The following is a 26,163-nucleotide window of genomic DNA, read 5'->3' as shown; positions in this document are numbered from 1 at the left end:
AATTGGCTGTGTCAGGTGGGGGCGGGTTTAACGACACATTTATATTTACATGATCTAACCCAAAAATACCTCTATTATGGATGCAGCTGATCAGGATTGCATTTACAATATCAGCCAATCAGCCGATCAGCCAGTTATCATGGAAAATATAACAGCCAGTCAGGACTGGCCAATTAGATCAAATTTAAATTTTGATTTAAAGCTTTCGTGACTGCAGTAATTCATATTCTTAGTTTTTTCGGTAAAGTCACGTTGAAGAGAAACAACAAAATAACAAAATATATATAAAACAATAAAAAAATTCTCACGACGTTTCGACCATAACTCAAACGGTCATCATCAGGTGTGTTGGTTTGCATAAATTTATTTTTAAACGGCACATTTATTTATTTATAAAAAAAACGTTGGCGTCACGCGCAGCGATTGGCAGTTTGCCCAGGACTAGTCCATCTATTTTTTTTTTAAAGAGGAGGGGGGAGACGAAATTTTTTATAATGTATGCTGTCTGAAAGCCACTGTAAGCGTGAACCATCAATCAAGAACTGAAATGATTTATCAAATCTTTCCAATGATTGCTAAGATAGAATCCATCTTCTCGGTTGAAATTGTCTCTGTGCTTGTATATGTGGATAGCCTCATGAACGAATCTCTCATGGAAGCCAGATGGCTTACAAAGAACCTCCGTCTTGGAAAAGTCAATGGCATGTGAGCCTACTGAATTAGAACAATGATCTGCTACGGCCGAGGTGTTGGTCCTACCGTGTTTAAGGTCTGCTTTATGTTCACGAATGCGGTCCGAGACATGGCGTTTGGTTTCTCCAATGTAACTACTACCACAGAGGCAACTTAGTTTGTAGACACCAGGGTATTGTATGTCCGGAATCACATCTTTTACAGACGGAACCAGATCACGGATTTTATGTAATGTGTTGAAACGGACCTGGATCTTGTGTTTATTCAAGATTTTGGAGATCTTTTTTTTTGTGATCCCAGCAATGTAGGGTAAAGTGATGGTTTTGAAAGGTTCCTCAAGAGGGTTCTTCTTCATGGTTTGAGTGATAGCTTTGCGGATTGTATAGTCGGAGTAACCATTAGCCCTAAGAGCTTGGTGTACGTGCTTGAGTTCACTGCTTATGTGTTCCTGGTCGGATATGCATTGGGCTCTATGATACAGAGTCTTGATGAGAGAATTCTTCTGTGATGGATGGTGGTGGGAATCCGGTTTCAGATAAGCATCCGTATGGGTAGCTTTCCTGTAGACAGAGTGGCTCATTGAACCATCAGGTCTCTTTTTAATTAGGACATCCAAAAAAGGTACCTTGCCATCTATTTCGACTTCCATGGTAAATCTGATGGCTGGGTGTATGGAATTGATGTGGTCGAAGAATTGGTCTAGAGCAGGCCGGCCATGTGGCCAGATGACTAGTCCTGGGCAAACTGCCAATCGCTGCGCGTGACGCCAACGGGTTTTTTAAATATAAATAAATAAATGTGCCGTTTAAAAATACATTTATGCAAACCAACACACCTGATGATGACCGTTTGAGTTATGGTCGAAACGTCGTGAGAATTTTTTATTGTTTTATATATATTTTGTTATTTTGTTGTTTCTCTTCAACGTGACTTTACCGAAAAAACTAAGAATATAGATCAAATTTCATAACAATCTGTTCGGACCCAACATGATCCCGTCTTAACTAAACATTAACAGTGCTACCTCTGTTGTATAGCATTGTCCAGTTCGTACCCATAATCGTAAGAGTTACATTGTTATATTTTTTATTGTCTGAACGATTTTTGAATGGAGAAGCAATCTTTTTTTGCCAAAGGAATGAACTAAACGTACATAGCACAGCTGACCACTCAGTGCCTCCCCTTTCTCAAATCCATTGCCATTTGATTAATGTGGCAGCTTCACATCAGTTGACATTATTACTGCGCTGTAACCTGCTCTTGATGGCGCGCAATTGTCACATTTACACCAGTGATTTACAGAGCGCCCACACTTTTCAATTTTGCCTGCAGCATACATCAACTGGTATTGATTAATATTTTGGGCGGTGTTATTAGTGGCAAGGGCTAAACAAAAAAATATAATTGAACTGTCCGAGCTGTTCTTTCCCAAGCAAGGCTTGCAGAGAAATTAGGCCACTAAATATTCTTACGCACTGCGCTATGAACCCACGCACACTGACCGGTCGCGGGGAGACTTCCGTCCATGAGTGGACCGACAAAGGGCTCCAAGGTTACACGTCACTTGAACGCTACGCTGACGGGATTTTGGCGAGCAGTGACCGCGGGTTTGCAGTGGCAGTGCAATGACCCGTCGAGGCGAATGGAGAATCGGTTCAAAGGGCCACTTCAGGTGAGAGAAGCCCCTACATGTATAGGCTTCTGCAACCAATATTCATAATATAAATGTCGTTACACCTGTAAATGCTGAGGGGTTTACTCTCCAACATACCGGTGTGCTGGACTATTAGCTAATTTGCACGTTTAGTTTACGTGACAAACCTTAGTGATTGGCTGTGTCGGGTGGTGACGGGTTTAACGACACATTTACCTGATCTAACCCAACAAAAACCTCTATTATGGAAGCCACTACATTTGCCAAAAATTATCTTTTCGTGGTTGAAATTGTAACTGGTCAGGATTGGATCTTTTTTTTATTGTAATCATTTTCCTGGTGCGGTGCATCCTTTACACCTCTCATTTGTAGACTTAACGCGATTTTGTTGTTGCCGCATGGCACGGACACACTGGCACAAAACATCCTTCCAGACAGCGTAAAAAAATGTTTGGCACCCATTTGGTGTGCAGCCTTATGCCGTGTGCTATCTGCTTTATGTGCATACAGCAGCAAAGATAGGAGGCAGCTTGCACCTCATGAAAGTTCATGGCGAAATCGTACCGCTGCAGACACCTGGGTGTACACTGTGCAAGCTGGCCACTGGTCCTTGCATATACACGCTGCACAGTACAGCTCTGGGAATGCAATGTCCCCCCTTTGCAGCGATGAATTCAGCAAGGCTGCGCTATTACACGGGGCTCGATACAGCACTGTGGAGCACTGGGCACCATGACAACACAAAATTAACGCTTGCCTGAAATGTTGCTATGATTTTTTGCAGATAGGTTGTGGGATGTCATGTTTAGGCAACACTAAACTATTGCCCGTTTTAATATCGTGCATGTGAAATCAGGGATCTGTTGTCTACTTTTTAGATAGACTTGGTTCTGACGAGTACTGGTAGAGTCAGCACAATGTTTGGGAATTCGCTTGGCATTGAAATTAATTGTTTTGCGATGGACAAATTGCTGAGGCACCGCAGTGGTGAGATATTAACTTCATCGCCTGGTATGCAGGGTTCGATCCTGAACCTGACGCCTGTATATTTGCAGTATGTTCTCCCTGTGATCCAGTTGATTTTCTTCCGGGTCCTCCGGTTTTCCCCTCCACATTTAGAATCAACATGCGTTTAGAATATTTGGCTGCTATACATTTCCATGTGATAAGTCACTTCGATGAGCTATAATTTTGGTCAGATCGCTTCTAAAAGAAGCTCTATATCTCAGTGGGCCCTTACCTGGTAAAATAAAAATAGTTTAATAGTTAATAGTAAAAGAAAGCACAGGCATTACCTATAGATCTTTTAAAGAATTGCACAAAATGTTTTCTGCCGCATATAATTTGGCGTAAACAAAGTGATTGAGAGGGAGGGCCTCTCTCGTGTCCATGTTTCATTGTGCGTCACAGGACCCGGTGTCCATAACGGCCGGGTGGCTCAGCACCAGTGGTGAGCGAGTGAGCGTCTTGCAACTGGAAAGGTTTGCTAGTTACAATTCCGATTGAGGATTGACTCAGCCCATCATCCCTCCAGGGTCAATCAAATTAGTGCCACTTTGTGGGGAAGTCAACAATGGTTGCCCTATGGTAAGACTTCGCCCCTGCTGGAGTAATGTGGAATTTCCACTACTGGCAACAAAAGACGAACATCGTCGCAGTGTTTATTTGAACAAGGATATCAACTTGGATTTTTATCAATGACATCGGACTTCAGAGCATTTCCTTAAATAGATGTAGGTTTTTTGAGTCATTACTGAAATTGTCTTCTAAACATGTGCTAATCCACACCATTAGCTTCCCGAATCTGTATAAGAGGTGGTCTGCAGTGGCAAGTGCTGGTTTGGTGCGACAGCTAATTATTATGGACAGGCCGTAGATGTCATGGCAATGAATTCACCGTTGGAGATGGCAGCCCGAAGGACATTTCTCACGATTACTTTCCCCAATCTTGATTCAGTGTAGTTGACCCTCGGTTGAGTCCCTTCGCGTCTGATCTGGCCCTGCTATTGGTGCCCACTTCCTGTGCTTGAGATTGTTTAGAGACCCGGTCAAGGCAGCAGCATGCACACAATTCACTCCGGGGCCTGATCTTTATATCGGTGTGCAAAGTGTGCACGGCTGAAGCAATTATCGTCGGGTTGGTGCGGTGCCAATTGTCTGGGCACCTCTTTGCACATGATTGCTTATCGGTGCGCGCTCGACTATGCTAATGAGGACACAAACAGCTGTGTGGCTCCAAACGTGGCTGCAGTGAGTGACATAAAAATATAATAAATCACACTTGTAACTTTTAGGTCACTTATATCACAGTAAAAATAAATGTTTTTGTTAAAGAAGTGCATTAATTATAATTCATACACATTTGCTACATTTACATTGGATGTTTTTTTTATTCTCCAGATTGCCAGTGGAAGCAGTCATTATAGCCGTGACTTCTGCACAACTGTAGAAGCAGGTATTGCATAGCACCAGTGGTCCAAATTAGCCAAATACGAACGCTTACCAGCACATTTTTTAGTTGGAATGATACATAAGCAGTCGTTTGCCTCTCACTGAATACTTGACGGGACCAATGGCGGAGCCGGGATTTTCAGATGGGGGGGGGGGGGGCAACCCCTCCAGCAATGAAAAATGATAGAGGAGTTGTTAGTAAGGACTTGTCCCTTGCGTTTTATTCGACGCGTGTGCGGCGATGGCGCAGCCATCGATCGAGCGTCGAATTCGAACCGTGGCATCGCGCTCGGTTGAAGGTGTTTGCCTTCAGGGAAGTCGTGTACTGTATACACAACTGCGCACAATTTTGTGAGTCACTTATAACTGCTTTGCCGTTACTTATTGCCAATTATGGACTCAGATTATTGTCCTATCATCTCGTAGAGTCTCTGGCACGTAATATATTACACAGTGGCAGTGGGGGTCGCAAAATGCCGATTTATTACGAATAAACCCCAATGATCCGATCGAAATCCCTAATTTCGATCGGATCATTGGGGGGGCACCTGCCAGTGGACAGGACCCTTTTGAAAATTAGTCATGAGACTCAGTTGAAGCTTTTGCTTTATAAACAAGCGTAGTAGTAATAATAATATGTATAGAGTTGCTCCCATATCACGTGTGAACAGTGGACTTTTACACATTCAAACTGATTAGACCCTGTATGAAAAATAAGAATAGGCTTCACCCTTTCCGGCAATAAAACAGGAGGTGTTAAGATGTTCAAACACCAAATATATACCTTTTTGCATGGCATTAAGTCTGCATTAACCACACGTACTTGTGACAAAACATGCAAACAAACATGCTCTGATAGTAATATATGCATTGTCTTTTAAAAGGATTGGCCTACACCAGAGACAGCCTTCTTTATGGCTTAGTCTATTCTTATGTTATTGTTTTTCATACTCTGATACTGGCAAAAAAGGTCCCATTATTAGCCCCTTTTTATTTTTTTCAACAATATTTACCAACACATTAAAATGAGTTTTTTTTTAGTGAATTACTTTCATGCAGAAAAATTTAACTTGAATCAAAAGGACAGTATTTTAACAAATGCGTTTGACATTATCGGCCAAGGTCAAGACGTCATACTAGCTAAAGTGTTTGATACTAGGGTACCAAAACCGGGCCATCACCTCCTGCTAGATCCTAGAGCAGTTGCAAAGTTTGTGCCTGATTGCCGCTCTTACAGCACCCCATCATCTTGCCGGAGATTATCCGGTTCGCTGACCCTGTGAGCGTCGCCACAATAAATCCACAGGCGTCCGTCGTTAAAAAGGCCATAAGTGTCGTTTCCAGTCGCTTTACTCCAGCCCGGCTCTCTGACCCGTGCAGTAACACAGAAAAAACACACACTTGGTTCAATCACCAATTTTACTTTTTAAGCACTAAAGTTAACTGGTACACTCACAAAGCAGTTAACTTAGTCTATTAAGAACCCACCCTGATGCCACAATACGTCTCTTTGCCCCGTTCTCATAACCCAGCAGTGTTACACAAATGACTACCTGTGTAAACCAAGACAAAGACCCCCGCGTATATCGCCTGAACAGACTGTTGGGGCAAGTGCTAGTCGTGAGCACCTATGAAAGCCGGGACAGCACACGAGGAGGTGGGTGGCCAGCCCCACGCCTGGCCGCCTTTGTCACCCTAGTGGCGATGTTACACATCGAACCAGATACTCTCATTTGAGGCTGAGTCGACCTAGGAGAGGCCGAGAACCGGTTCATATAATCGTCACTGGTGTTGGCCAGCACCACACCCGACCACCTTTGTCTCCCCAGTGGCGATGATTACTACACACCGCAGCCAGTTACTCATTTGAGGTTGAGTCAGCCTAAGGGAGGCCCTGTATACGACAAGCCCTCTACCACCTACACGTGTTCACTTTATACTGATGTCTGCGATAGAGGAATAACGACCCTGTCAGTAGCCCTTGCCTACAATCTGCAATTCCTCAAAGGTGGCTTAATTCTGCTTCAGTGAAAAGAACATGCGTGAGGCGGGGGTGAGAAATGTCAAGGGAGTACTGAGGAACGTAGAAGGATTGAGAGGTTGACCAAGAAGGCTTAGAGAAAAACCCAACTGGAAATTCACTGCATGCTTCTGAAATAAATTGCTGAATCTAAACTAAGTTGTGTGTACTAATTTTTTTATACCATATATTTTTCTCCCTTGTATTCTGTATGCCATATATGCAGTGTGGCATCCATAATGGGTAAGGTTGCAGCAAGTGTGTATAATATTTTGAGAGGGGAAACAAAGAAACGCATAGAAATGTGAACTTTTGTCAAATCAAACTATGGGCTGTTTGTATATGTTTTATATTGGTAACGCAACAAAAGTAGACATTTTTACATATATAAAAACTGTTTACTAACATTTTCATTGAGATCAAGGTCTCTCTGTGTCTTCATATCTTGCTTGCTTTTAGATGAAAGATATTTGGGGGTACACAAACCCTGTGAAAAATAACAATCACGCAAGCACAGGGAGAGGGATGTCGGCATGTGTCCAAAGCCTCGAAGTTGAGCCACTCTCTCTGATATGAGGGACCTTATAACACCCCGTGGAGTCCGCACAATAACCCCGCTCAACGTCTGTGGCAGTAACACAGCAGGACTGTAATAACTAAATAATAATATACTAGTGATCCACGATAACATTTCAACCCTCCAATATAGTTAAACACATGGGGTTGAGTCATAATTGTGTCGTGTGATAAATATCACACGATAGCTCATGATAAGTTGAATAATCATTCTCACAACCAGATACAGTTTAGGATATATTATTGTAATTCTTTACTGTCACAAATGTATAATTTGTATGTGTTATTTTATATAGGCCGCACTCTACTGTTTAAGGCTGTGGCTAATTAGGATGTATTGACAGGTAATGTTTCGTTATATGCCTAATTATTGACACAAGGTAATTATCTTATATCCTGATAAACAACGAGGAATTAATTAAGCGCTTAGTTGTTATGTGTCCACGTGTGCTACGTATACCTGTGCTCAGTGGAGTTTGCACTTTTGAATTTAACAAAATGTGGATAAATGACGAACAAAAGTGTAATGCTTCAGAGTCTTATATCCCGGCAAAATCAGTGTTCGGGACAATGCCGCCAAATCTGTTGGACATTAAAAGCGACTGACGGAATATAATATAATGACACTCGAAATATATTGCGACAGAAGCATATACTGCATCGAAGCTGGACCCAAAGAGTGACCATCGTAGAAGAAAAAGGTTGCACATAGAAGACAACCTGATTATGCAGTCAGTGATGAGAAGGAAACTAGCACTCTTTGGAACCCATTATGTAGGATGGACAACAACAGGAACACTTTAATTGTGCTGTTGTTCGGAAAAATGGAAGGAACCGGAAAGAGAGGAAGACCTAATGGAGAATGGCTTGACGACATAAAATATTGGTGCCAGAAAGATGTGCACTACTTGAGCATGTTTGCACAAGACAGAGAGGAAAGTGAAAATAAATGACGAAATGTGCAGTGGACACCTACGGGGCTATCTGCCCATGGATCGTGATGATGATGATGATTTGAAGAGCCAAAATATTTCCGTGGAGACCCATCCAAAATATGTACCGTGCATACTAATTATATCCGTAACAAAATAAACAAGCAGACAGTACGTCTCCTTCCCATATTTGTCCATCCATGATAAAACAAATACGAATATTACATTTTAAGCACATCAAATCAATCACACGGCCTTCTGAGAGCGATTATTTTAACACTCTAAGAAGTGGAAACTGGTTGATCGGGTGTGTCTCATCGGTCGTACAAGAAACAGCAGCAATTGGATTGCAACTGCTTGTCTTTGTCAAATTCACTGGCGGGGCAGAGCAGCCAATTTCAATGTTCCAACCCCTGCCATTTTTTATTGGCGAAATGGGGCGCCACGTTGGTGAGACGTTATCTACCTCGCCTGGTATACAGGAGATCGTGGGTTCGATCCCGACCCTAATGCCTGTTGTATATTTGGAGTTTGCATATTTTCCTTGTGGTCGCGTGGATTTTTCTCCGGGTCCTTCAGTTTTTTCTTCCACATTTATAATCATGCGTTTAGAGTATTTGGCTGCTATACATTTCTACATGATAAGAAGACACTTCGTTGAGCAATCATTTGTAGCCAGGTCACTTATGAAAAAGAGCTATATAGCTCAGTGGGCCTTACCTTGTGAAATAAAAAATAGTTACAAGTTTTCTGCATCGAAGGCACTGCCTGATGACTACTAGGTGTACTGAAATGCACGTGAATGCCTATTAATAAAACCATTAGTCACTTGAACTTAAAGTTGGCACTTTTGGAAAATCTCTCCATTAAAAATAAAAACATGCTATTTGAATCATTGATGTTATAAGCGCAATGTTTAATGCCACACTTGAGTTTCTCTCACCAATGTTGTATATACGTTGAACTTCTTCCACACCGTACATAACCAACCGTGTTAATTGGAGGTGCAATCCAAATTAGCATGCATATTGCTATTTTGGATTCTTCACTATATTTCAATTATCCATAGTTTTGGTTGTTAATTTTTTATACTTATCTATTTATTTTGGAAAAGGGTTCCTAATATCAAATTGGCCTCGCCCGAAAGAAGACTGACCGACTAAACCGGGCACCTGCTGAGAAACACTGAAAAAAAATATATCCCACAGCCTTCCACAATGTTGCGTGACAATGGCAGGATTTATTTCAGTGTATTCAGAATTCCTCTTCGGGATTACCTCTTAACCATGGATATCACTCCTGGCAATATTTTAAAATAAAATACAACTCTCAAATTTATTTTGAAGAAAGAGACTTCTTTCTGGGCGCGCAATTCACGTTGGAGCTCCATGTTGGCTTCTGCCACCCCGTTGCAGTGTGGGATTCACAGTTCTTAATATAGGTTTTTGGGTAAGATCACGTGAATATAAATGTGTCGTTAAACCCGCCACCACCCGACGCAGACAATTAACATGGCGGGTTTACAGACATATTTACGCGATCGAACCCAAAAACCTTTTTATGGATAATATTGGTTGCGAAAACCTGCTGCTACGTGTTAAACTGATTCACAGTCTGCATTGGACCGTGTTCCACCATTTGAAATTCATGAGTTGTGAGGCTTCAGCGCCAGCAGTGGGAACCCCGTTCTATTGCTGCCACAATAGGCAACAACGGAGGCGATGAGGCTAAGGTGCTTTAGCCACTTTAATTTTAATACTGTACACAATAGTTTTCCCATTATCACCGTAACAAGCAAGCGCTTACAGCGACTGGTGGTTTTTTCTTCCAATTATTATTTCCACTTTAAGCGTTGGAAATTCGCAAGCGAGCTCCGATGGGAGTTGTGCTGCCGATCTGGTGAATCCTTGTATGTGCGTGGGTGGCCCAAATGTCTCCTGTCAGTACACCCTCTGTGAAGCAGCTGCAGTCGATAGTTTTTAAAAATGGATAACAGAGGCCCTGCTGGCTCATTTTATGCTTCCCATTGATAGACACAAAAACCGATACATTTCTTCGCGGTAATGTACGGATTTTAATTTTTTAATCAGCATAACATTAGCCTGCGTCTGGCCCGTGCGCAGAGCAGTAATTTTGTTGCGAAACGGTGTAGCTTGTTTGCAAAATGAAATTCCACCAAATAAAATATAACGGCCACTCGTGTTTACTGTGAAGTAGAGATAGGCGTGAGCACCGTCTGTGTGTGGCTCAGTACCATTTTAACGCGTTCCAACGAACCATGAAAGCATTATCTATGTCCGTCTGTCTAAGGCAAGTGGGTCACTAGACATCTTGTGAATGTGATTTTATATGCATTAACGGTTATTTCAAAATGATATTGCTGTTGAATTACTCTGCAGACTAGCAAATTTATCAAAGGGCTCGGCAAAATGACTTATCGTTAATTACGTGGGCCTCTTTGATCGTGACGTGACGCCACTGGCCAATAATGATCAGTGACTTGGGTCTATATCGTGGTATCAACGTTTCGTTTGCTCATGGAGGCAGGGACACCCGGGTAGGAAAACCAGGCAAGGGAGGCCCGGTTGAAGGGGGCACTAGGCCTCAACTTTGTTTATGTGTGAAATTAAGACATTATCTCCATATATTTAAAAGGCAAAGTTGTGAATATGTGTGTCTGTTCAAAATGTTTAGCGTACTTCCCGACATGCAACAAACTGGAAATTTGCCATGTGGGTACTTTCCAGACTGTACACCATGCAAAAATTATGAAAATAGTCTTTTGTGTTTTTTTGGGGGGGGTGCTCAATAATGCATTTATTTTTTGCACGGCGAGTGAGCTGTGACGTCAAATCTGTCACGTGACCCCAAGTCTGTCATGTGACCCGCGCATGTGGAAGCGTAACGCATTGTAGTGTCGTGGTTAGCGCGCTGCGCTACGAACCCGGCAACCCGAGTTCGATTCCCGCTCACGGCCACCACGATTATTTTAACCGGTCCTGGGCCTCCCCTAGGTCGACTCAGCCTCAAACGAGTAACTGGTGTGGTGTGTGAACATCGCCACTGGGGAGATAAAGGCGGCCAGGCGTGGTGCTGGCCACCCACCCCTTCGTGTGCCGTGCGGCCTTCATAGGTGCTCGCTAACAGCACTTGCCCCCTACAGTCTCACAGGCTACACGGGGGATCTTTGTGTTTAGCCTGTGCGTGTGGGGGGCGGGGCAGCGACTGCGTAGCGATTCCCCCTCACAGCCGGTGACGATTATTTGAACCGGTCCTGGGCCTCCCCTAGGTTTACTCAGCCTCAAACGAGTAAGTGGTGTGGTGTGTCAACATCGCCACCGGGGAGACAAAGGCGGCCGGCCGTGGTGAATCCAAGTCCCGGGCGAAGCCGGGTAGTAAAGCTAGTTGATTAATAAAGCAATTTAACCAAACCTTTTCTAAACAGTTGCCTTAGCCAAATTAATATATCATGTTGAAGCTCTGTGCAAAACAAGTTACTACTGGCCAAGACTAATTAGAGACTATATCGAAATTGAGAGATAAAAATAATTTAAAACGTTCGGATAGCTACAGGCTTAGTGCTGCTTGGAAGCGAATGATCAAGTAATACACTTTAACTGCATGCCTATACAGGTCACCATACGTCGATGGTGATTAAATTGAGCAGACAATAACAAGTATTGCGATTTCTTGGATGCAAAAACGGCAGGATGTTAATGCATGGCGTGCATTCATAGTGTGCATGCATAATATTTGTCGATTACTCTATGAATAACCCAACCGTTATTGGATATCCATTGTAATTTATATGTATTCATTAACCCCCCCCCCCCTTGCCATGCGTACCTGATTGGCTCACAAGTTACATCACATTTACCCCCTCGATACCGAAACAAGAGGAGGATTTCTCTACAACTCTGGCTTTTCCCTGATGATGCTGGTAATTACTGGCGAAACGTCACAGTACTCGAATTGTAAATGTTGTGGGTTTACTCTCCAACACACCGGTGTGTTATACTAGTGTAGTGGGTTCACTGGACACGGAGACGGTGGAGTAGAGGCAGCACTATTTATTCAGCTTAACAAGGGTTACACTGGAAGGGGTAACGGCCCCTTCACCCGTATACACGCTGGGACACCCCCTAGGCTATCTAGCCTAATTCCTGTGCACTCAGTTCTTCCAGCTACAGGCGCTAGAGGAGGCTATCTGATCTGGCCCTGGTCAAGCACAGATCACGGCACCCCACCAACCAGACCGACTCTTAAAAGGGCTCTGGCTCTGAGGCTCTGGGGCCGCACCACCGGCTTACCCTGCCGGCCCTCAAAAGGACAGCGGTCAGGGAAGTCCCAGGGTCTATCTAGCCGGCCTTCCTTCTTCACTGGTTCTTCATTCTTGGCCCCAACACACTTGTAGCCACCAAGGTGTGGCTGTGTGTTACCTTCCCACACTGTGTGTTTCCTTCCCACAACACCCCTACACTAGTAACGGATTGGCACGTTTTGTTTACGTGACAAACCTTATTTATATTTATGCGATCTAACCCAAGAATATATAGTATGGATAATATTGCTTGCGAAAGCCTAAATTGATTTCAGATTGTGATTTTTAAGGACAATTTCAGATCTTTTCAGATTTTTCGGATTTTGCCATGATGTGATAATTTAACATGGCTAAGTTCGAATTAAATGAAACATTATTTGCTGCTGCTGCTTTTGTGTTAGCAGTGGTGCAAAGTGCATTAACATAGACATCTCAACACGCGTGTTAATTACAATGGCCCTTCTTAGTAACATATTTTGATGTGCTTCCCATCACACTTTTTTACGATGCATATCTCACATGGTCATTCTAATCGTGCACTGAATCGTACGAGTGAAGGGAATACTGTTAGGTGTCATTTTGGTTTAATGTAAGCTTCACGACCAATATCCATAATAAAGGTTTTTGGGTGAGATTGTGTAAATATAAATATGTCGTTAAACCCGCCACCACCCGACGCAGTCAATTAGCAAGGTTTGTCACTGAAACAAAACATGCCAGTTCGTTGCAAGTTCAGCACACCGGTGTGTTGGAGAGTAAACCCACAACATTTACAATTCGATTACCGTGACGTTTCGCTTGTAATTACAACCAGCATCATAGGTGTAATCTTTTTTTCTGCGCTTAGATTTATAACTTAATGGAAACGAGGAGCCGTCAAGATTTGCTTCTTACTCGGAACAATAAGTCACAGAAACATCCCTGCATTATAGGTGGGGAATATGCATTGCAGAAGTTGCCAAAAAATACCCTTGGCAAGCGGCCAGCAAGGGAAAGCATCGACTGGACCCGATGCTGATCTCTCACATCTGTGATTTATTAAATAACCCTCCGCCTGGTCGATAAGCCAATTGGTTCCGAGCAGCCTTAGCTGGTGTGAGATGCCAGAGGCCGTTACTGATATTTCTGCATGGGAGGGGGGGGGTTATCTTTGAAAGAGACAGCTACTTGACAATGGCAAGTGAACCAAGGATGAGGGTTAAGCCTTGCCAAAAGCCAAAGGTGAGGGGCAAACTTCTCTGGCACGTGTCATGACGAGTACTGCAAGATCCGACCATGTCTGTCCAGTCCTTGCTGACCTGCATTGGCTTCCGGTTGCTGAACTAATACATTATAGGGTCGCGCTCATTACACACAATGTACTTGCCACAAATGAACCACAATACCTCGCTCATCTCAAGGAGTATAAACCATTACACAAACTCTGGTCATCCTCGCAATTGATGTTGGTCGAGCCATCGAACAAAGACGGTCACTGCATCATGCGCGTTCAGATGCACTTCTGCGGCCGAACGCTCTGCCTTCCGATATTAGGAAGCCACTGGAGCTATATGCACTTTCAATCAAGATTTCAAACTAGTTTCTTTAAAACTGCTTTTTGTGTTTAGTTTGTTGTCCTTCCCCTGCACCTCCGATTATCACGGTTGGCTACGTACGGTGCGAAACAAGTTTAACATACAAACAGGTGTTAAAGACGCATGCTGCCTAGTAATGTGGATTGCGCCACACTCAGTCAAGGAAAGAGCAAAAGAAAGCCACAAAGTACACCCGGGTTACGTTCACTTCAGTGGCAGCTGGTACATTTAGTTGTCGTATTGGTGCAATTATGGAAGAGATGAGTGTTCAGCTGCGATCAGATGGTTGGTAGAGGTGCTAATTTGGGTCAATTTACACTCATTCACGATTATCCACTGAAGAAAAAAATTTGATAAATGGGGTGTGCCCCATTCCCTCAGCCCTTCCAAATAAATATTCAGTACATTCTGGGAACCAGAGGTTAGATCGCTTGACTCTCAATGATGTCAGCTGCTCTGGTGCTCTAACTGTCTTTTCGTGGCTCGAACGAGTGCTTTGTTGTCACCAGCTGCCAATGGATTTTTCACGCCATCGTTTCATCCTTGTTAAAATTATAGACCAGAGATGCATAAGCCCTAAACACACACACAAATACTAATACATTTGTTTGCTTTTCTACTGTCGGCATTGAAGGCAATGTCCCATTTACCATGCCATGTATTAATGTAATTTATATAATTTAGCGTAATGGTGCATACATTAATTAATGCTCCGCGCAATATTTTCACAGTGAGTGGAATTATGGGTATAACGAGTGCTCTACCCCGACTTTTATTTAAGAACCGATTTTTTCCCAAATAAATTTGTATTCTACCATCTTGCTCATATTGTTTCTCATTATTGGTCTAATTTGTGTAGTTCACAGCCGTTGGCATATATGTGTGGCAGATAATTTGCATACACGGAGCGTACAGTAGTGTAAGGGGGTTGGCTGTCTTTTGCAGTTCGTGTGCCGTGTATTTCATGCTAGCATTCAAAACACCAACGAGTCTGGCCAAACACAGTAACAGCTGATAGCCTAGATATACATGAATGTGCGAAGTGGCAATTTTTTTTGCCAAAAGCCTCCTGTGTTAATTCAGCAATTAGGATACATTCAGCCGGAGGTCTTCACGGAGTCATCTGTTTTTTTAATTTTTAAATAACTTGACCCAACTCTTTATCACCATAACCTCTGTTGTAGTTAACAACAACAACAAAAAACACACGAAACATCCCACACAATTTAGTCGAGAGTGAAGGGTCAAAGTGTCTTCCTAACTCAAATGAGTATTGGGAGCAACGCTCACTCTCTTTTTTTAACGACCCTGAGAAGGAGTCAATATTTCACATTTCCAATGCCTCGCTGCCAGTCTGTCCACGGAGGAAGCTATATGATTTATGGGACTGCAAATGAGAATAGTATGGGTTATGAACTAAAACAATAAACTATTTATAATTTTGCCAGGTAAGGCCCGGTGAGCTATATACCTCTTTTTAAGAAGCGACCTGGCCACAAATTAAAGCTCAATGAAGTGGCTTATCATGTGGAAATTTATCACAACCAAATACTCTAAACGCATGTTTCTCAATGTGGAGGGAAAAACCGGAGGATCCGGAGGAAAATGAACGGGGAGGGAGAACATGCAAACTCCAAATATACAGGTGTCAGGGTTGGGATCGAATCCACGATCTCCTGTACACCAGGCGAGGTAATTGACATCTGCCAACCTACTAGTGCCCACAGTGTCAGGTGAGGCTCACTAACAGATCTAGGAGGTTCACCTTGAAGGAGGTGGAGTAGTGGGCCTTGGCATCACTGTAAAGATCAAAAGACAAAGATCCTTCGCATAGCCTGAACAGACTCATGGAGCAAGTGCTGTGAGTGAGTGGAATCTATGAAGGCCGGCATGGCACACGCGGGGGTGGGTGGCCAGCAAAACACCCAGCCAACTTTGTTTCCCTCGTGGCGATGTTTGCACACCGCACCAGGTACTCATTTGAGGCTGAGTCGACCTTCGGGGATGCCCGTGACCGGTTCAGATAATCGTCACTGGTGTTGACTGTGAGCGGGAATAGAACTTGGTTCGCTGGGTTCATAGCACAGCACGCTAACCGCTTAAACATTCCACTGCCACATGCACACACGGAGCACACAGATCTTGAACTATGTGGTTTATCCACACACACATTAACATTTATTTATTAATCCTGCGGTAATGGCCAATCCAAATTTATCAATAATTTAGTGTAAATTGTAATTTTTCACTTTAACATTTATTTGTATATTGCCTGTCTCATCCGTACAGTCTGCTTCATTTCTACTCAACTGTGTATTTGTTATGTGCATCTCATTTGCAGCGTGTATCAATTTACATAATTCGTCTCATTGTACAGTATTTCCTCGTTATTCACGAACTTGCTATCTGCGATCTTGGTTATCCGCGAATCGCATCTGGAACTCTACACGTGACTGCATCGAGAGAGAGAGATGAGACGAAGTGATGCGAGTAAGTGATGAAAGATAAAGTGATGAGATGTGAGAGATACATCATTTCCACGTATTTAATAGATTATTTACATATTTATTGAAGGTCATTCATTTGAAAGATGGGTGTTCGTAGGCCAATATCATTACCTGCGAATTTTGCGATTCACGAGCATCTCCGGAACGTAATCCCTCACGACTAACGATGGAATAAATTAAACTATTTTTTTAATTTTACCAGGTAAGGCCCACTGAGCCATACAGTGCTTTTTCAGAAGCGACCTGACCACAAATGATAGCTCAACGAAGTGGCAATTTATAGCAGCAGCCAAATACTCTAAATGCATGTTTCTAAATGTGGAAATAAAAACCGGAGGACCCGGACAAAAATCCACACAACCACGAGCAGAACATGCAAACTCCAAACATACAGGGATCGGGTCGGAATTGAACCCACGACCTCCTGTATACTAAGCGAGGTAGTTAACATCTCGCCACCGTGGCGCTTCTATACTGTACTTTCTTATTTGTACTGTCTTCCTCATTTTGTTTTGTCTATCTCATATGTTCAGTCTGCCCTATTTATGTCCCATTGACATTGTTGTCTCGTGTTTTTGACTCGTATGTTCTGTCCAAACTCCCAATTCCATGTGCACTGTCTCAGTCCTTCTCCCAGCCCTGTGCGTACTCTCGGTCTTGTTTGGATCGAACGCCTTCGATTGTATTGTCTTGTGTAATTCTGTCCGTCTCATTTTGCTGTCCCTTTTTAAAAATCGTGTTTCAGATCTGCCTTATGTTCACGGACACAGTCCGAGACATGTCGCTTAGTTTCCCAAATGTAACTACTGCCGCAGACACAGCTTAGTTTGTAGACGCCGGGGTATTGCATGTCAGGGATCACATCCTTCACAGATGGGATCAGATCACGAATTTTATGTACTGTGTTAAATCGAACCTGCATCTTGTGTTTGCTCATGATTTTGGAAATCTTTTTAGTGACTTCTGCTATGTATGGCAAGGTGATGGTTTTGATTGGGTTCTCAGATGGTTCTTTCCCAACGGTTGGGGTGATAGCTTTACGGATTGTGTAGTCTGAATATCCATTCATCTTGAGAGCTTGGTGTATGTGTTCCAGTTCACTGGCTAGGTGATGAAAGTCGGAAATACATGGAGCTCTATGGTGTAGAGTTTTGATGAGGAAATTATTCTGGGATGGATGGTGGTGGGAGTCTTGATTTAGGTAGATATCCGTGTGGGTGGCTTTCCTGTAGACAGAGTGTCCCATTGAGCCATCTGGTCTCTTTTCGATTAAAACATCCAAGAATGATAACTTGCCATCCTTTCCACATATATGGTGAATTTGATGGCTGGGTGTATGTAATTGATGTGGTTGAGGAATTGGTTCAGAGCTGATCGGCCATGTGGCCAGATGACGAATGTGTCATCTACGTACCTCTTCCACAAGGAGGGACATAGAGTGGATGCCTGGATGGCATCTGTCTCGAATTTTTCCATGAAAACATTGGCTACAACTGGAGATAACGGAGAACCCATTGGGTACCTTCAACTTGTTTGTAGAATGTTCCATTCCAGGTGAAGTAAGTGTTGGTGAGGCAGTGTCTCACCAGGGCCGGTACAACGGCATTCAGTCCTTGTTGGACCAAATCTTCAATGATTGCAATGGTGTCAAGCACAGATACTTTAGTAAACAAAGAGACCACATCAAAACTAACGAGCAAATCACCTGCAGATAATGGGATGTCCTTAATTAACGATACCAAGTGAGCTGAGTTGAGTACAGCTGAGGTGGTCTTACCAGTGAATGGTTGTAAGGTCTCAGACATAAATCGGGCCATTTTGTAGGTGGGTGAGTCAATGGTGGAGACGATAGGACGAAGGGGTGTCCCTTTATGGATTTTTTGTAAGCCATACAATCTGGGTGGTTTCGCAGCAGAGGTTTTTATGGAAAACCGCTTGGTTGGTTCGATGAAAGATGTCGAATCAGTGATATCAGTGATGATATTGTTGGTTTTCGTAACGAGGCGGTTGGTGGGATCTCTTTTAATTTTGGTATAGTTACCATTAAGTAGGTCCTGCATTTTGTTATTGTATGTGCTTTTGTCCATGATAACTGGCATTGCCTTTGTCGGCTGAGAGGATGACAATGTCATCTCTCTTTTTTAATAGAGAAAGCTCAAAGCACTCATTTTTACTGATGTTGCTAATAGGTGTCTTTGCGTTTTTGAGGATTGCAGCGATTTCCGATTTCCGATCTTGCCACGTCTGCAGTAATGTTTATTTTCTTTGAACCTATTTACGTGACTTTACCGAAAGACCCAAGAATATGAATTCCTGCAGTCACGAAAGCTTTAAGTCAAGATTTTAGGTGTATATTTTTTTAAAAGTGATTTGTTTACCTTTCCTATACTTTGTAGTCTCATCGCGCTTTTGTATTGTTTGTTGTTGTAACGTTATGACCCCGTGCCCCTACTGGACATCTCCAAAGAGCTTTATAGCTCATCGGATTCTTTCAGTATAAATGCAGTATTCTGATGTAATTTACACTGCGCACCAGTCGTGTCTATAGTCTGCCTCATTAGTACTACTTGTGTCGTTGTTCACTGCATTCTCATTCATCTGTACATTTAGAAACATGCGTTTCGACTATTTTGATATTTTGCTGCTATAACTGGCTCAATGATAAGGCACTTTGTTGAGGTATCATTTATGGCCAGGTTGCTTCTGAACAACAAGTTAATACGTCAGTGGGCTTTGCCTGGTAGGATGGGGATGGTTTAGATTTATTTGTATGTGTTTTAGTGAGTTGTTTACCTTTCTTCTATTTTGCACTCCTGTCGTGTTTTGGTTTTTGTTTTGTTTGTTGTTCTAATGTTCTTGCCCCGTGCCCCGACTGGGCATCTGTGAAAAAGAGCTTTATAGGTAATCGGATTCTTCCTCCAGTATAAATAAATATTCTGATTCTGTACTGCCTCCCTTGTCCTGTCTGTCAAACAAACCTTTCCCTCACAACTGCCATTCTCTCAGTCCCCGTCATCTTTCCCAATATTCCTGTTTGGCATTTCCCTCTGCAACCCCTCATATCACTTGCTCATCGTTAAATTAAACCTGGGGTGTAACTCCTATTATTTGTTTAGTTGATTCTATTAGGCGTTATGTATTACATTTTATTTTTGGGACCTTTTTGCCAGTGTCCAAAAAGATGAAATGTAAGAATAGGTTTTTACTCTTTCTGGCAATAAAACAGGTGTTAAGATGTTCAAATACCAAATGTATACCTTTTTGCAAGGCATCAGGTCTGCATTAACCACACATACTTGTGGCAAAAGATACAAACAAACATGCTCTGATAATATTCTTGGTTCTTTCGGTAAAGTCACGTAGAAGGGAAACAATAAAATAATAAAAATCTAAAACATTAAAATGCTCACGACGCTTCGACTGAAACACAAGCAATCATAATCAGGTGTGAAAACCACAGCAAGATAATGTTTGCATTGTCTTTGAAACTGTTTGGCCTTCGTCGTGGCTCTGTCTCAGCAATGTTAGACCAGAGAATGCCAAAAGATAAACAGCACAAAGACAATGCAAGTATCAGGGCACTTATAGCTTGGGTTGAGCAGTTATATCTATGTATATTGTGCAGTGCTATGAACCTGCCCGACTTGGTCCTCCTGCCCAACAGATTAAATGTGATAGAAGTGGGGAAATGATCAATAGTTTAATGAAATATCCCGACGCTCTGAAAGTATTGGGAGTCATTCATCCTGGCCTGCACTTAAGTTCCCCATGATTGTACAGTATCTCTGGTCCATGAAATGTTTTGGGCGATTGCTCTTGTTCAAGCCCTGCGCTATGTTTTTTTTAACCTGTATTTCACTTCGGAACGAATTATTTTTTTTACAATCAACAGCAATTTAAATGCACAATGAACACCGGAAAATTAAGACAGTATACGTTGAGAATTGTTTTTATTTTCGAATAGGCTATGAACTTGTGTGTGCGTGTCTTTGAAAGAGTAGCATATGTGTTTAATACCTATTACTGCAGTAAAAATCCAGATAGAATCGTCATGTATCGATGTTAAATTCAGGTAATGAAAATCCTTAAATAGCCACCGTTGACGAGTTCTATTATTCTGAATTTGGTCGATACATCGGCACGTTTAATGACATATTTGAAAACCGACGATCGTGTCAGGTCCCGGAGAGTTAATGACAAGAATATTGTCATAAATCTACCCTTCGCGTTAAGTTCAAATCTAGACAGGTTCAGAAAACCTGCATATTGCACAGCTAGAGATGTACATGTATACATCTACACCTCTGTAGAATGATTTTTTGTTCAGTCTTGAAGAAAAACAAACTGTACAACGTTTGGCTGTGAAAGATAGTACGTAAATGAATGTTCACTGAATGACTCGATGGTTATTTTAGTAATTAGCGTTTGGTGTCATATTCCCAGAAATGTAAACGCAGCCTACTCTGCCTGGAAGACTTTCTACACTTGGAGTTTAATGGCTTCTTCTTGCCCAGTCACCCTTACATCACAACAGAAGTGCTGTACATTTGTGTTATTTGCAGACGTTCTCGATTCTCAGGATATCGAGCTGTTTCTGAGAGAGTGTTGTATATTGCAGATGAAGTGTCACGCGGTACTTTGGCACAACCATACGATATTTTTTTCCTCCTTAAAATCCATACAGAATAGGTTGGATATTCTCATGATTGAATACTGCATGTAATGTGATATATATTAGTGGCGATTGCATCAATAAGCATCCATTCTGATATCTCAAGATGTTAAATACTTTGCCTGGTATACAGGAGGTCGTGGGTTCGATTCCGACCCTAATGCCTTTATATTTGAAGTTTGCATGTTCTCTCTCCCTGTGGTCATGTGGATTTTTCTCGGGGTCCTCCAGTTTTTCCCTACACATTTAGAAACATGTGTTTAGAGTATTTGGCTGCGGTAAATTTTCACGTGATAAGCCGCTTCATTGGGCTATCATTTGTTACCAGGTAGCTTCTGAAAAATAGTTTAGTGGGCCTTACATGTACCTAGTAAAATAAAAAATAGGGTTTTTTTTAAGGGAGTGCAGCCCTTCGTGCTCGAACAGTGGATACCACCAGGATACCTCTGAGATATGTTCAAGTGACCTCTGGTGCACACAGCAGGGAGTAACACTTTCCCACTAGCTCTGCCACTGAGAATAATATTTATCTCGTGACTTGACAGTGAAACAAATATATTTAATTCTCAGAGCTAGGATTTCTGTCAAGTTATGTACAGAACAACATTTTGCGTATTGTTTGTGTGTGTGTGCAGTCATTGGTTACTGGACTAATAATCTAAAATTAATGCACTTGACAACCCAATTAAATTGCAGGATATTTGAACCCAAGATTTGAATACCAGGATCTCGGCAGTACCAGCTCAGCACTCTGGCTTCTGAGCTACACACCTACCTCACACAGGCCTTAAATGCTCACACTGTATCCCAAAAGTCCACAACTATGCCTCTTATATGGCTCACTCTGTCGTTATTTTCTCTGTCATTTTGCCACTTGCTTGGAGGAATGACAGACAGGCTCATAAAACATTGGTCCACTTCCCAAATTTGCAATGAATGTGTGTCTGGTTCAGCGCAAAAACGCACCCTTTCTGCAATTACCCGTGCAACATTTGTGCAGTGGCCCAAACGTCAGGACACATAGAGTTATTATATTTGTTTTAACAAATCACATAGGGTTATTTTATTTATTTTAACAAATGTTCAAATTTTACCTCCATTTACAGGAATGTTTGATGAATTTCGGACTTTTTATTTTTATCTCTGAACATCAATACGATTCCCCAATTTTGACTTTTTTAAAAATTTCAAATGTCATCTGACAGACAACAAATATATTAATAATGGCAATATATAAAATATTAACTTAAAGAATAAACAATTTGTTTTAATGCCAGCATTTAAATAAATGAAATATCCGTAATCGAGGTTTTAGGGTAAAATTTCGTAAAAATAAATGTCGTTAAACCCGACACCACTCGACGCAGCTAATTAATAACGCTTGTCACGTAAACAAAACATTCCAATTCGTTACGAGTTCAGATGCCAATTCGTTACTAGTTCAACGAATTGGCCTGTTTTGTTTACCTGACAAACCTTACTAATTGGCTGTGTTGGGTGGTGGCGGGTTTAACGACACATTGGGATCCTAGGATGGAATGCGCATTATACATTTCAATTATTATTATATTCACGTGATCTAAATAACCAAAATGGATAATATTGGTTGCCAAAGCCTACATTTTAAATTAAATATGTGTGTATGTATGTTAGGTCATTGTGAGTCCATATGTCTCCGTGTGAGTCTGTATATGTATATATGTTGAACTTCTTTCGCACCGTAAGTAGCCAGCCATGCTGATCAGAGGTGAGGGGGAAGGTGGCAACAAACGAAACGCCAACAATCAGCAGTAATGAAGAAAGGAATAGAACCGAGTAGAGATAACCCCAACTTGTTCTGACTTTTTTGGGCCACCCTATTTGTGTCTATATATCTCACGGAGGCCGCGCACATGAAAAAAGGGTCCCTAACAGGAGCCCCCCCACAACCGTGCTGTGCTACAGGAGAAAGGGTCGCTGTTCATGCAGTTCGGAGCATCATTGCATCAGCAGGCGCGTGTCATCATGAAGCTCATGGAGGAGTACGACTGGAATCAGTTCAGCATCGTCACGAGCCTCCGCCCGGGGCACGTGGACTTCGTGAGCAGCCTGCGCAGCATCATTGACAACAGCTTCGTGGGCTGGGACATCCAAGCGATCATCACGGTCGACATGAAGGGCGACGATGAGGCCAAGATTGAAACCTTGCTAAAGAAGGTACATATGTATGTATGTGCGTACATTGAACTGCTTTTGCACTGTACGTAGCAAACTGTGCTAATCGGAGGTGCGGGAGGTCAGGTGGGAATCTCCTTTTGTAGCTTCTCGTAATCCTTGGGCCAGAGTACAATTCGGTACCACCTAAGCTAGAAGTGCCCATTATATACGCGGATCATGAGCGTTAAATTACTCGATAACCTCCCACTCATTTCAAATGGTTATCATAATAATTCACTGGTATTGGCTACAAAGAGAAATTGAAACCACTTAAAGTGAAGTCACTTCAGATAGTCCCGACAAGTGAAATTATTGGTCTGGGCTCAAGCATTATCTCTGCTTGAATCCGAATGTATTTGTGCAACAGATTTGTGTTCAATTATGATTGGTTTTAATTTTTTTGTTCAAAATGGATTGAGAGAATTACAGATAATTTGAGAGGGAGATATTATTATCACACTCTTTCATTTGTGAAATGCTCATATGTTGTAACCAACTGCTGAACTAGGATTCCCTGGATTTGCATCGTTAAACGAAGCTTCAATGACCTCTCCAACTTTGGCCTTGTATGTCCAGGAAGGCTAATCCATAGCAGGGCACAGATTAATAAATTATGTATTTCCGAATTCGGTTCCTCGGGTGAAATAATTGTTAAATCAATTCAGCCACGAACATAAAGTTCTGAAGACAACACAGTAAATTGCTTGAGTCGACATTGAAACGGATCACTGTGTTCTCCAAATGTAGGGAACTAGCATATTTCCTCGAACATATCCCCGACTCATTAGAAGGCGTACGTGCTTGGATGACAGTTTAGACGGACAACAAGTAAGTGCGCTATCATGCCACATCCCATGCCTACACGACTGCCTAAATGAAACTTTGCTGGAGAGAGTGGGAGCCCCTTGAGTTAACGTGCGCTCTACCCACATTAGACTATGACTGTTGTATTTTACCAGGTAAGGGCCGCTGAGCTGTATAGCTCTTTTTCAGAAGCAACCTGGCTATCACAATTAATAGCTCAACGAAGTGACCTTTTATGTGGAAATGTATAGCAGCCAAATACTCTTCGGCACATGTTGATTAGAAATGTGGAGGGAAAAACTGCAGGACCCGGAGAAAAATCCACATGAACACGAGGAGAACATGCAAAATCCAAATATACAGCAGGCGCCAGGGTCTGGATTGAACCAACTCCCGAGAGATGGTTGAATTTCCGATACGACCTTCCAGTTTGTATTTGCGGGAGTGCGAAGTTAAGCGGTCCGTGGTCGGTAGTTGGCGACTGCAGTCTGCACGCAGGAACTTAGAGGGGAGAGCGAGCCGTTGATTTCTCAACTTTTGCATTCAGCGTCCGTTCCTCCTCCTGTGTTTTTTTACGTAAACGTTATTTTATTTGTTTGTTAGAAATGGGCCCAGCGTTGTGTGAAGAGCTATCTGTGGCTGCCGGCTGTAACTTATTTTCCCCACGCGTGCGTGTGCCCCCCCCCCCAACTCTCCCAAGGTCACTACCAAGGTGAATCTCCTGTACTGCTCTCGCCTGGAGGCCATGCACCTATTTGGCATCGCGGAGCGTGTGGGACTCACCGCACCTGGCACCGTGTGGGTTGCTCCCGGCCTCAGCTACGGAGACGAAGATGAAGTTCCCAAGAAGTTCCCCGTGGGCCTGCTGTCTGTCTCCTTCGACGTGTGGGATTACGACTTCTTGCTGCGCGTGAGGGACGGCGTCGCCATCATCGCATCGGCTGTCTACAACTCGTTTCTGGAATACGGACACATACCCGAAACCGCGACGAGCTGCGACAATCTGGACGAGGGGAGGAGGCGGCAGAACAACGTCACGAGGTGAGGGAGGAATGCGCACAACGGTCACATTACAAGGTTGAGGTGGTGATGCAGTGGTAACACTCGTACATCACAGCGACAATAATGTAATAATTGACACTTCGAAAGCACCTTTCACTCGGATATCACAAGGCACTGTACAAAATTAAAAATACAAAGATCCCCCGTATAGCCTTTCACAGACTCGAGAGGCAAGTGGTGTTAGTGAGTGTCACCTATGAAGGCTAGGACGGCACACGAGAGGGTGGGTGGCCAGCACAACGCCCGACTGCCTTTGTCTCCCTCGTGGCGATGTTTACACACCGCACCAGGTACTCATTTGAGGCTGAGACGACCTAGGGGAGGCCCAGGACCGGTTTAGAAAATCGGGAATGGAATTCGGGTCGCTGTGTTTGTAGGACAGCCCGATAACCGCTACACTACCGCTTAAAATTTACACACAGACACACACAGGATCACAGCGGTCAGATCCTATCCCAAATTAAATTAAAAAAGCCCTTAAAAATTAAGTGGCGTCTTAAGGCACGATTTGAATAAAGTGAGGTGGGGAGTCAGTGGAGGGAGCGTCCAGTGGAAGTGAATCCCACAGCCTGGGGGCCACACGAGGAGACAGCCCGGTCACCCACCACCATCCTCGTCGTGGTCGCATGCAGTCGCGACCTCGGTACACGCAACAAGCCAAACTCGGAACACCAAAGTACTCTTGTTGGAACACTTGGGTG

General features: G+C 42.9%; 1 protein-coding gene across 1 annotated transcript in view; it reads left to right on the top strand.

Annotated features, from left to right (window-relative positions):
- Positions 1–26,163, top strand: part of LOC116946279 (glutamate receptor ionotropic, NMDA 2C-like) — a 287,976-nt gene that overhangs the window by 51,518 nt on the left and 210,295 nt on the right. The window contains exons 3-4 of the mRNA XM_032961325.2: positions 23,345–23,596; positions 25,101–25,441. Of these exons, the coding sequence (XP_032817216.2) occupies positions 23,345–23,596; positions 25,101–25,441 (593 nt within the window). The remainder of the gene's footprint in view (positions 1–23,344; positions 23,597–25,100; positions 25,442–26,163) is intronic.

Source organism: Petromyzon marinus, chromosome 26, assembly GCF_048934315.1.
Source record: "Petromyzon marinus isolate PM22_M1 ecotype Great Lakes invasive population chromosome 26, UKy_Petmar_22M1.pri1.0, whole genome shotgun sequence".
Classification (NCBI taxonomy): domain Eukaryota; kingdom Metazoa; phylum Chordata; class Hyperoartia; order Petromyzontiformes; family Petromyzontidae; genus Petromyzon; species Petromyzon marinus.
The sequence above is the reverse complement of the archived record's forward strand: the minus strand, read 5'-3'. Positions and strand labels throughout refer to the sequence as shown.